General features: G+C 43.6%; 1 protein-coding gene across 2 annotated transcripts in view; it reads right to left on the bottom strand.

The window, feature by feature from the left end:
• Positions 1–2167: 2167 nt before the first annotated feature.
• The window catches only part of SYT7 (synaptotagmin 7), an 812643-nt gene continuing 801303 nt past the window's right edge, over positions 2168–13507 (bottom strand). For both annotated transcript variants that reach the window (XM_078680615.1, XM_078680614.1), the window contains one exon: positions 2168–4602. In XM_078680615.1, coding sequence (XP_078536741.1) covers positions 4498–4602 — 105 coding nt within the window. In that variant the 3' untranslated portion in view covers positions 2168–4497. The remainder of the gene's footprint in view (positions 4603–13507) is intronic.

Here is a 13507-nt window from a genome sequence, read left to right as displayed (position 1 = left end):
CCTATAGCCCAGCGCGGACACTTCGATCTGCTGACGCCTCTCTCCTTATTCAACCACGTTGCAGATTGGCCACAGTAGGCGGACGTGCCTTCTCATACTTACTCCCAACAGCCTGGAATACGATGCCAATAGAACTACGGAAGGAGACTAATTTGCTGACCTTCCGAAAAAAACTAAAAACAGTGCTTTTCCAGCAAGCATGGGGTAATTTGTAACTTGCTATGAACAGTATCCTCCACAGTGCCGGTTGTTTTGGACTCTGATAAAGCGCTTAGAGACCTCTGGGTTATAACGCGCTATATAAATTGAAATAAATAAAAAAAATAAAAAATTGTCTTCCTTGGATTTGTTCTCCAATTGCTCATTACTTAGCTGTGAATTGTTCTTGGCTTTGGGTCCAGACAGTTCGTTCACAACCCTCCAAACAAACCCATTCATTTTGAATCCTATAGGCTAAGCACACACTACACCACCCTATATTTATGCACCATGTGTCAACAACAATTATACTCTTGGGAATTCCATGAATCACTTTCTCCTTTCCTATAACTACCTCATAATATCTCAGGACATGTGATTATCTCTACATACTCTTGAATAATGAGGCAGTCTTAAGAATATGGGACTTTGGGAAACATTGTGAACTTTCAAGTAGCAAGGACAGAATTGTTGCTTGAAGGAAACTGGAATGAACAAATATAGAAAGGGTGGTTGAATATCTTGAGGGATGCCAGTGATGATTCCATATGTGATATCACTGACCAAGAATAGTTTGTGAGGTCACATGCAAGACATTGATGGTGGAAAGAGAGAGCGTGTAGCTAACTTAGCTGTTGAATTTAGGGTTGATTTGGGTGTATATTGTGAGATTAAAATCCACTCAGCCTGTTTTCTTTCATAGAATATATAGTTGTTAACTTCTGTGAGTGTGTTTTAAACTACGTGTTGTTTTTAGATCCATGTACACCATTCCCCACTTCATAAAGAGGATTGCCCTTTATAGACTAAGGACCTCATTTACGAGGCCTTAGCAGCACTGTGTATGCAAATGCAGGGGGGTACCACAGGTCCCACCATGTGCACCCGCCCACCTCGCCTTCACCATGGGGGCCCGCAGGGGGCCCCCATAGTAAAGACTGCATGCTTTTCCAGCATCTTCAAAGGCCCATCCTAATATGGCTGACGGTGTCTGATAGACACCGCCACCATATAAACCCTTTTCCGCCCCGGTCTTTCCGTCCCCCGCGGACCCACCAGCCATACTAATATGGAGGGGGTCATTCCTGAGCGGATGGCGGGCGGATTGCCCCTGCCAGGCCTGCGGTGACCACCGCTGGTCTGGCGGGGGCAATCCGCCCACCATCCTAATGGGCCCCTTAATGTGGCGTTTCACGGCCTTGTAAATATGTGCCCCTTTTACACAGAACTTCCCTGGGTGTTTTGTGGGTGTTCCCACGCAACACTCATGGAATCTGAAGCATTCCCAGAGTTACGAGGAATCGTAAACCTGCGAATGCGTCAGATTACTACACCTCCCCAGGGGAGGCGTAGGAGTGGCACAACGTGGAGAAATACTTTCATTTCTCCTCGTTTTTTCTTCTTTCTATGCGTGCTGTATTCTACAGGGCAATCATTGATGACATTTTCCTCTTTCTATGCTTACTGCATTCTGCACCATGCATATAAAGAGGAAAATGCCATCAATGATTGTTTTTGTGCAGGAAGGTGTTCCTTCCTACACAAAAAACAATCATCCCCGCAACAAATGCACCCTTGCAACATCATGCAAGTGTGTCCACATTGACACACGGCTGCTGTTTGTGCACAGGTGCAGGGGAGAAGGACAGGTATGCGCCGTATCTTGTAGATACAGTGCATTCCTGCCCTTTCCTTTTGACGCACAGCAGCGCAGCAGGAAGGCCTCCTGCTCTGCCATGCATCAAAAGTTTGGAAATGTGGCCCTTTATATATAAGCAACCACAGCTGCCAAATTCCCATCATGTAATCTGTGGCAGAGCTGATCAACTAATTTTTTCATTTCTAAACCGAATTGACAAAATACTAGTCAGTGATAAGACATCGCTTATTGTTTTTGGGGCTAGATTTTGGCAAGTTGGAAAGGGAGTACTGACTACTGACTAGGCAAATGAAAGATCAACAATTATTCTATTACCCAAAAAGTATTTTATTTGTGTTTTTGTTACATATAATTTTAAACAAACAGACAGCTTAACAGTGGGATTCAAATAATTCTTAAAGTGCCATCTCCTCATTAGATGCAACATACTACTGGCAGAGAAAAAAAATGTCAAATGTTTATTATATTTGAAAAACATCCACTTTGGCTAACAGCTTGCTCGGACCAGCAACTTATTGGCAGTTACCAGGTTGAGGAGGAAGGTAACGCTGAAGATGGAATTTGAACTACATGTAGGGTTCAACCAGGAAAAACAAAGTTAAAATGCAGCCAACTTGTCTCTGTGCCTCAAAAGTATTGGCGGCAGCATATTCAGCCTGGCTGTGCAGTTTCCTTGTGGTGTGAGCTCTACTAAATCTGTAAAAATACTAATTCTGGCCATAGTGAAAAATAAACCTCACACACACGCACACACTAACAAAACATATTTATCACATGTAACCACTGTACAAAGATACGAGAAGTCCCCACCAACTAGGGGACCCCCATGAGAAGAAGGAGAAAACAGTCAAACAGGAAATGTAAGTCCCCCACTATATCTTGCTTTCTTTCACCCCCCAGACTGAGTATGTCCTCTCTAAGGGGGGTCATGAGTTGTTGTCTTCCCCGTTTTAGGGTTGAGGAAAGTCCCTCATAGGGAACTAAAATGGCTATTGCTTTGTCCTTCTGAAATACTCACCACCCCATTACACTGTATTTCGAAGGAGAGTTCGAGACTATTCAACACTAAGACCTAGGATGCCCCTCACCTTATCTGTGCATTTTGAGTGGGCATGGAAGTTTCATCAGGGATTCAATGACACCCCTCCAATTCCTCCATCTCCTTGAATAAAACCACCTTGTCAAAAAAACATCCAGATTGCCCTTTGAAAGAACAAGAAAAAGATTAGCTTCCAAAGACCCTTTTCCCAAACACACCCAAATCTAAAATCAAATCCTGATCACTAAAAGAGCAGCCTCCCCTTGCTCCTTCGCCGCATTTGCAAGCTGACATTCGTATGTTGCGCATAAAAGACACTGAATGAACACTAAAAACATACACCAAGAGCAATGGTCCCTCTGTGGAACTGGAAGTTGACCTGCTGCCAAGGCAGGACTGCATTCTTCCACTCAACCCTTTCATTCTGATAACCACGAGCCTACACTCTCCTGCATAGTTTCTTTCGCTCAGTGGCGGCCATCTTGAATGGTGTGCCACATGTCCTGATTTAGCAAAGGCTTGCTTCACTTTTCTAGACAAAATACTACCATTCTGTCTACGCTTTCCTGACATTTGTTTTGTATCTCAGCCTATCGATGTCACTGCTATTGTAGCTTGGTCTCAGAATGTTCACGTTTGCCCAAAAATGCCACCTCAAAGCAGACTTTCAAAAGTGGTGACCAAACAACCAGAACAAACCACCAGGATTCTGCAAAGGTATGGGGGCTAGCCCGCACAGGCACGGGAGACAACAGCTCAAGGGAAGACAGCAGTTAAAATGTATTTAAAAAATGAGAATAATTCTGCGGAGTCTCTGGATGTTCCCTCTCTATTGCAACTTCCTCAGTAAGACACCCTCCTCCCAAAAAAGGCTGGAGGAGGGAAATGTTATTTACATTAATTAATTAATATTAGTCGGGCTAGTTTGTTAAAAAAAAAAATATTACAACAACAACAAAAATACCCAGATTTACTATAAGTCTGATCCTCTATATCTGCACCAGTGCATCACAACATAATTGCTTCTCAAGCATTTTCCCTCCTGGACAGAACGATGACGACGACACGGACGTGCTTTTCTCAGTAGCCTGCTTGCTGGAAGAACAGTGAAAATTGGACCATGTGGTCCGGTGTAGCAGAGTCTACCTCTTCTTGTGGCTTCCTGTTGTGCCCTGCTTGGCTGCTGGCTAACACTGCGCTGAAGGCTTGGCTAATGGATCACGCCATCGGGAAAACAAGCTCCTAGATCACGCCATCGAGAAAACAAGCTCCTGGATCACGCCATCGGGAAAAGAAGTTCCTAGATCACGTCATCGGGAAAACAAGAGTGTTCTCTATTTGTTTTCTTTATTCAAACAAGTAGCAGGAAAGGTTGAAGCAAAACGTGGGAGCAACTGTAAGATCAGCCAGAGGCCAACTTGGCCTCAAAGGCTCATGACTCCCCACACCCCTTCAAAGATGCCAACAATTCCTTGGTTATGCCCCAAATTGTTGAGTTGAAGGAGTGTGAATACTCCATTGTCACTTTAAACTGGAGCGAGGCTGGTGGTGTCCAACCCAGAGAACAACAGACTGCTTTGGAGTCTTTAAGGGCTGGCATTCAGGCTTTGAGTTGGTGCCACTGTGCCACTGGTTGCCTGGGCCGAGCAATCATATCCTTCCAGTGTTTCACTTCTCCGGGCCCACTCTTCCAGGACAAGTAGATCTATGGAAAAAAAGGCATTGAGTTAGATTTTGTGGAGCTCAGAAAACCCTGTGCTTTCTTTATCTCTGAGAAAAACAGCACCGGAAAATAGACACACACAAAAATAGACACACAAGTTAATTATATGGGAGATCTAAAGTCCAAGAATGTAAGGAAGTATGTTCATCTTCCCACAGCCAGCATTAGGAACACACATCAGTTACACACATGGTGCCATGATTTCTAATAAACCAGTGCATTTCCTCCTTCGATAAGCCGCAGGCCAACAGTATTGGGCAACACCTATAATAGAGGATTCGATGTGGAATACATGATCCTTCAGAAAGCTCAAGAATAGCAAAGATGATACATCAGTTAAACACACGGGAGACCGGATTCCAAGGGAAATATTCTCACATTACCATTTCGAGCAGCGCGGTCCGTGCAGTTAACAGCTTGGGGGATTGAGTAATGAGGGATTCCGAAGGACGATGCAGAGGGAAAATTTATTATTTAATTCATTTTCCCTAGGCATCGTCCCTCGAAATCACCCCACACTTTGCCCCACTGCCCCACCGCTGTTACCTGCACAGACCGCAGCTGATTTTGATCCTTTGGAGCAATCAATTTCACCTCACTAGGGGCCATATGTATGATGCAAATTCGAATTCGCAAACGCCGAAATTCGGCATTTGCAAATGCGAATTTGCAAAATGGTATGTATAAAGGAAAATCTGGTGCAAAATAAGGATTCGCAAAATTTGCGATTCCTTATTTTGCAATTGCATTTAAGGAATCGCAAAATGTTCAACTTCAAGTTGGTGGTAATTTGCGAATTTCTTGAAAAATGCTCATTTTTGCATTTTTCAAAGTGCCATGTGGTGCACATACATGCCCATATGGCATGTATGTGCACCACATGTGCACCCATGATTATTTCAGGGGTGCAACAGGGTGTCCTTTGGACACCCCTGCCCCCTTGAAATTATTCTCAATTTGCGATTTTCAAATTGCGAATTGCAAAATTGAGAATACCTTCCCATTCATTCCTATGGGCCTCCTGGCCCATAGAAATGAATGGGAAAGTATTCCTTAATTGTGATTCGCAATTTGCGAATCGCAATTAAGGAATACTAAGAATTCGCAAAAAAATGCGAATTTGTACATAAATACCAATTTGAGATTCTGAAATAGCGATTTCTTAGAAATCGCTATTTCAGAATCGCAAATGGGTACCTTGATACATACGGCCCTAGGATTCTCATGAGTTCTAGGGGGCAGTTGGAAGGTGTGATTGTGTTTTACACCCATCTGCCTGTTAAAAAACTATATTGCCTTAAACATTGCGAGCTTTGAGTTAAAACAAGGGTGAATTTCACACAGAAAGAAGGAGAGTTAATGTATGATTTCTGTTGTGGATTGTTGGATCACAGAGGGAGTGTCTTGTTTCCTTCAATTGAGAGTTGGGTCTTTCATGAGGGCAAAAATCCGGGGAACATTAGATCAAATCGAATCTTGGATGGAGAGCTACCTGCTAAGAAGTTAATTTTCTAAAACAAAATCAAACTCAGCCCACCACCTACCTCTTTGGTCCCAGACCCAGTCGGTGTACTGTACTGAGGGGTCCCCTTGGAGTTCATAGCCCCTCTCCTCTCGCACCACGGGGGCTGCAGAGGCTAACGTTAAGCCACGGGCGATATGTCTCTTTTGCCATATCAACTTTGAACTATCTCATCCTTGAGTCCGCACAAATTCACAAGTCGTAGACTTTATTCATATATCATTTTCAATGAGTGGCTTTTCTGCGTTTTTGTTGCTGCATACGAAGAAATATTTAAGAACTTCAAAAAACTGATTGGTGTGGTGTTTGTCACCTCATATGTTACTTCCCTAGGAATGGCCAGTGGTAGAAATCATGAGCCTGTCTCCCCTTTGAAACGTCACCAAAAGCAAGCAGGACCTTCTGAACAAGAAATTTGAGTCCAATATGACCTTCTGCATACATCTTCACTGAGCCTTGAAGAGCAAAAAGCACATTATAGTTTATTTTATTTGGGCGTTTTGTAATGTGCTGCTAAAACACCCACACATGTAAAGGACCACATCTAGGGACTGATTTAGAGTTTGTCAGAGAGGGTACTCTATTGCAACCCCAACAGAGTACCCTCTACGCAAAACTCTCGGTCCACCCAGCAGATTTAGCAGTGGGCAGACCATCTGATTTGTACCAAAAGAATAAAATGTACTCTATTAGTAAACCTTTCTCTGATGGCTTTAGAGACTAGGGGCTGTTTGAGGTAAGCCGTCAGCCCTAGTTATAGTGAGCAGTCCAATGGCTTTTTTTCTATCCTTCACTGCCAAGTAAATGCTGGCAGTGAGGGGCAGCAAAAAAATACAAAACACCCCCACACCATGGGAAGCATATCCCATGGTGTAGGGGGTCATTTGTTTTTTATTTTTCAAAAGTGAAATCCGCTTTAGGAGTTTCTTTTTGAAAAATGAAAAAAATTGGAAAAGTTTGACATCTGTCCATCATATTTGACAGAGACATCCTTTAATCTTTTCCTATATTGACAAGAACAGCCATGATGGTTGACTGAGGTGTTAACCTTGGTCAAGCAACAGCCACAATCCCGTTCAAGGCGAACCACAAAAGTCACTGAATTAACATGTGCTTACCCCTCTGGTAGGTTGGCACAAATGAAGTCAGGCTTAACCTAGAAGCAATGTGTAAAGTATTAATGCGACATGCAAACAGCACTAAAGGTAAAACAGTCACTACACAAGAAAAATCCCACTCCAATTTTGAAAAATAGATCAAAATGTAATAAGTTATTTGACACCAAAATGACAAAAATCCAATTAGTAGAACCAAAGTAAATACATTTTAAATTCAAAGGTCAAAATTAGCACCTAATAAATCAAAATGCCAACCCTGGATATCTATTTGGGTGAGACGGGTCGAAGTAAAAAAATATGACTGACCATGATGGAGCACTAGTTAGATACACAAAGTGGATTGGACCTGTTCGATATTTACCTTTGAACTTTAAATAAATGTCATAAAAAATGTTCTTAGAAGTAGAGTTCAGTTGGATAAGGCTGCAGGCGGTGTCCGAGGAGGGAGCGTTGTCGTCAAGGGGCAGCTGGACATAGTCGCAGTGAAGATTTCTTCTTTCAGATTTAGTCACTTTTTTGGAAGTCAAAAATTTCCAGCGGGACGAGGCTAGAGACTATAGCTGACAAAAGTTCTACAAGGCCGGATACGCCTTTGGCGAATGACCACTGAAAAGAGCTTGCTTCTTTGGGAGGAACGTAACGGGAACTGGAAGTCAGGCTGACCGGTGCTGCACCGTAGGCAGATAGATATCCATGTTGGCCCTGGTCTTCCCTCTATTATCAGAGCAGTTTGTAGCCAAAAAAATTCTAAAGCCCAGGTTTTGGATTTTGGCTATGCGGGCACCTTTAACACCACATTGGGGCACCACTTGGGGGTGTAGGACTCACAGGGTCCAGGTGCCAGTTCAGAATGGAATCTTTTCTGTTCCTGAGGCTCTGATCAGGAGGTCAGCCAACTAGCCGCTGGAGTCACTCTGGGAGTTCTGGTTTCAAGCAGTGGAACACAGGGCAAGCACCAGGGCAGGCCTCTTAGGGTTCAAGGCAGGTTCCATGCAGCAAGGCAGCCCTTCCAGGTGCAGAAAAACGGGTTTGTGGTGTACACAGTAGGCCACAGCAGCAGACGGTCCTCTAACAGCGCTAACGGAGGCCAGAAAGTGACCCGAAGAGTGAGTCTGAGGGTCCTATTTTTACACCTGGTGCTTTCTTTGAAGTAGAAGAAGTTTCTAGAGCATTCCTCTGAAGTCCTTGAAGTTGCCTACTTCCTCTGACCTGGCTGTCTGCATGAAAAATGCAGGGGCGACAAGTCCTTTGTGCGAAGGCATCCTATTCAGTTGCAATTGGGTGTTGTGCCCAGCTCTGTCCACCCACCAAGTCCACTGCCAACTACACCCAGCTACGTGACCATGGAACAGGCTGCAGGTGCCAAATACGTAAGGCAGAAAAATGTCAACTTTCTAAAAGTAACAAATAACAAGAGGTTCAGGTACACAGATTAAATAGCAACTACAGATTCATACTAGCGTTGTCAGTAACAGCATTAAAAGCAGACCATTCAAGATTTGAACGGCAGGTACAGTACTCTAAAATTTATTGAACAAATCACAAGTCCTCATACCACAAGTCGAGGACTGGTAAAAAAGCTTGCATGCGAGTGTATCTTCATCAAAAAAAGAAGTCCATACGGAGCATTTAATTATGGCCCAGCGTTTGCCCAATCAATCAGCATAAGTTCGTGGGTCAGGCGGGATAATACACAGCACTGCTGCACTAGGCACACTCTGCTGCTGTTACTGACAAAGCTCAAACCACTGTTTGTCCTGCTGATGACCGCATAGTCAACCAGCGGTCGAAACGCCGTCTAAGCCTTCTGTGGCAACAAATTATAAAGGACACATTATTTGTTTTTGTTGTTCTTTTTGTACATGAAATGTTTGTATGTTAGCCACGTGTTTGGCAATATGAATTGGTTGTCCTAGTTTTGCCAACACTTTTGTGTGAGCGTTCATTTGACTTGTAATGTGTTTTACTTGAAATGATATGTCTAATACATTATGAGTATTTTTTGTAATTGGTTTTGAAATATAGGCTCCTTTCTTTCCTTCCTTCTTTATCTGAATGAATTTTCTAGTATGAATCTGTAGTTGCTATTTAATCTGTGTACCTGAACCTCTTGTTAGTTGTTACTATTAACTGTCCCTGGTTCAGGGGTATTGGACAGCCTCTGTCATTGTTAATAACTTTCTAAAAGTGGCATTTTCAAATTATAAGTTAAAATCTGGCTTTGACATTAAAGGGGAGTTTTAATTACAATTTCTCAGATACCACACATGAAATGTTTACCTGTTCCCTATCATAAATTAGCACTTATTAAATGTAATAAGGCGACCCAATGTTATCCTAAGTGAGAGGTAGCCCTCACAGTAGTGAAAAATGAATTAAGGAGTTTTTCAACACCAGGACATGTAAAGCTTAAAAGTACACGTCCAACCTTTTAATTACAATACACTGTGCCCTATTGGCTATCTAGGACCTACCTTAGGGCTGACTTCTATTAAATAAAAGGGGAGTTTAACGCTTGGCAAAGGGTTATATTGCCAAGTTGAATTGACTGTTTAAAACTGCATTCACACTGCTATGGCAGGCCTGGGACATGTTTTAAGGGGCTACTTAAGAGGGGTAGCACAATAAGTGCTGCAGGCCCACTAGTTGCATTTAATTTACAGGACCTGGGTATATAGTATACCACTCAAGGAGGGACTTATAAGTAAATTAAATACGCCCATCATGTGTAAGACAATTTTACCATATTTCAGGGGGAGAGCATAAGCAATTTGGCACTTGTTAGCAGAGGTACAGTACACTGGAGCATATGTACAATAGAAGTGGTAGAGCTCGGCTTTAGCCTCTTTGTCTTAACTGCGCACTCCAACACTTCTGAAATGCAAGCCTGCACCATGTTTACAACAATATGGTGCAGCCCTGCATTTCCCCCTGGCTGGCACTAAGTTTAGCTGCCTAGCTCCAATGCAGGCACCCTTGCACGACAGTGCAAGCGTGCCTTCGTTGCAGGGGAAGATTGTTTATGTGCAGGAAGGTGTCCCTTCCTACACATAAATAATCTTTAAATGGTGGTTTGTTACTTCTATGTGTGCTGCTTAATGCAAGATACATAGAAGTTGCAAAACATAATTTTTTTTAATGATTATTGTTTATGTGTAGAAAGGGACACCTTTCTGCACAAAAACAATCAATGGTGTTTTGCTGTTTTCATGTGTGCTGCACAACGCAGCACACATGGAAACAACAAAAACAAGGAGAAATTAAACATTTTTCCTCGTTGGTCCAGGGTAAGACCAGGTTTTCCCTGGTCTTAATTTTGGCGAAGCCCCATATTTACACCACCCTTGTAAATATGGGACAGCGTCAAAATCAATGGGTGTTGTGGCAGAATGCCCACAGCAACACCCATTTCCCTCCCCTTTCACGCTAAGTATAGCGTGAAAGGGTGCCTTATTTACAAGGCAGCGTTAAGCCACTTAAAGTGGCTTAATGCTGGCATGTAAATAAGGCAAAGCCCATATCGCCACCACAACATCATGAAAAGTGACGTTGTGGTGCTGATAGGGGCTTGTAAATATGTCCCACAGAGTCACAGAGGCAACAAAAACGGATTTTAGCTAAAAGTGGAGGGTAAAGGCAAAACGTTTGTAGGAAGACCACCCTAAGGCTGACCGGTCTAACACAGTCTTTTTGCAGGATTTAAAGTTTTAATGACTTTAATTCACCATAAAAGAACCCGTGGTATAGTACTCTGGTGCAGATCTTGACCAGACATTCACCACAGACTAAAGGGTCTTCAAAGCTTCTTTGTCAACTAGTTCTTCATGGCTAGATGACAGTTCCTTTATTTTGGAATTTTATCCAGCGCTACGTGCATATGATCATTTCAGAGTGCTTAAAGAAAACATATAGGACAAATAAAACAACAAGGAAAGATGGAGGTAGATTTCAAGGGCTTGTGGGAACTGTTCCTAGAACTGGTCGCACGCCTTGACAAGGTAGAAGTCTAGTTAAAAGCTTTAATGAATAACTTGCTTTTAAAGAGTTTTCTGAATTCAAAGCACTTAGACACAGAACACTTTGTATTCACTCTTTTATGAGTACAGGAGCAAACTTGGTTTTTAAAAGTAACATTTCTGACATGCTATTGGCATTCAAATAGTGCACAATCTGCCCTTGGAATAGCCCGGCAGTATTTACCAAAGGTTTCTGCGGTTTCCATGTTGGCTGATGTCTAATCCCGCATCTGATGATATGCCTCAGGTGCTGAGTTCAGGTATGCCTCTCGGTTTGATGATTATGTCTTATTCAATGAGCTTATGGATATATGACTTGTCTGAGGAGGAAGGCCTGAAGGCCCAATTACTGTGCATCTTGTAAGTCGCTACACATGCCCCTTGCCCTGTACATGGAATTATTCTGAAAGTGCTGTTGCAGAGTGCATGACATGTCTGCACTATTTTAGAATTGCGGGTGGTGCTGTAGCTACTGTGATGCATGTAATATTTAATATGCTATGTTGTAAGTTTGTGTGTGGAGCAGCGGCGGCCGGCACAGGTAAGCGTGGTGAGGCGGGCCGGAGGCGTGCCAGGGTGGGAGGGGGTTGTAGTTGATAGACGACAGAATAGGTATAATTAAATAAATAAATAATACCCATTCCATCGTCTGTGGACTCTCCCCCTCCGCACCCCGCCCCACTCCCCCACCACGCTTACATGTGCCCGCCGCCGCTGGTGTGGAGTATGATGTTCAGTTCGGTCCTGTGATAGCCGACTGGGTGGCATATCTTTGCTTTTGTAGGTTTGTGTTAGCAGTTCTGTGCAACTTATTTTGTCACTTGTCTTTTCATACGTATCATGAAGGCAAGTATAATTGCTCGCCCAGTCAGCGGCAGCCTGAGCTGGTGCCTAACTTAGGCAGCTGCCTTCCAGTGCTCCCACAAAAGGGCGCCACGCTGCAACCAATGGCATAAATATTGCCTTGTTGCTAGGAATGGGTGAACGCCTAAAAGGCGAGCTGGCTTTTTGCCTTAATATCTGAAAATCCTTGCATCAGCACTGCAGCCACCCATACTGCATATCTATTTTAGGGTGGATGCGTCAAGGTGTGCGGTGTAGCTTCTTCCTTCCTAGTGGTATATGTTGGTGAAGTGGCAATGGACGTCATGTGGGAACCGACTATGTGTCGTACCTAGAATAGTGCTGGATTATGAAAGATGTTCTGTATAGTGTGTTCGATTGGATATGTGTGCTTGTCTTGTCTTAGCTCTAGGTGCTTTTGGGACCTGCGTGATAGCTCAGGCAGTTCCCACAAGCACCTACCACTCAGACAAACCAAACACAGATATCCAATAAACACCCATAAGGCAATGATAAGGCAGAGCTCTGTGAGAGGAGCGGCACTGATGTAAGATCAAACATTAGAAAGGAGCGACTCAAGGGACACTCCCCCCCCCCCACCCCCCCCCCCCCCCCCCATCCACTCCCCGCTCCCTACCTCCTGCCAATGCTCAGTGTCTGGATGGTGCTTGTTTATTCAGTGGCGAGAGAGACGCTGCTGGTGCCGCCCCCGTGCTCATTCCAATGCGCCATTGAACAAAACAAGGCACATTCCTTTCTATTACAGAGCTGAGGCAGGGCTCATGCAGTGTAAATACCTAATACGTATTTCATATCAATTCCTTTTCTGGAGCCCAGCAGTGCTCGTTCCTTTCCATCACTGGATACATGTTTGCGTGTTTCGTTTTATACCAAATGAAGCAGTGTGCATTCCTTTCTATTGCTGAGTGAAACAGGGTGCGTTCCTTCCAATTAAAGAATAAAGCAGTGAACATTCCTTTCCATTGCACGGTAAAGCAGTGCACACTCCTTTCCATTGCGGGATAAAGCAGTGCACATTCCTTTCCACTGCAGAATAAAGCAGTGCACATTCCTTTCCACTGCAGAATAAAGCAGTGCACATTCCTTTCCATTGCACCATAAAGCAGTGCACACTCCTTTCCATTGCACGATAAAGCAGTGCACATTCCTTTCCACTGCTGGATAAAGCAGTGCACATGTCTTTCCATTGCACCATAAATCAGTGCACCTGCCTTTCCATTGCACCATAAAGCAGTGCACCTGCCTTTCCATTGCACCATAAAGCAGTGCACACTCCTTTCCATTGCACGATAAAGCAGTGCACATTCCTTTCCACTGCAGGATAAAGCAGTGCACATGTCTTTCCATTGCACCATAAATCAGTGCAC

Source organism: Lissotriton helveticus, chromosome 3_1 (genome assembly GCF_964261635.1).
Source record: "Lissotriton helveticus chromosome 3_1, aLisHel1.1, whole genome shotgun sequence".
Taxonomy (NCBI): domain Eukaryota; kingdom Metazoa; phylum Chordata; class Amphibia; order Caudata; family Salamandridae; genus Lissotriton; species Lissotriton helveticus.
This window is presented reverse-complemented; position numbering and strand designations above follow the sequence as displayed.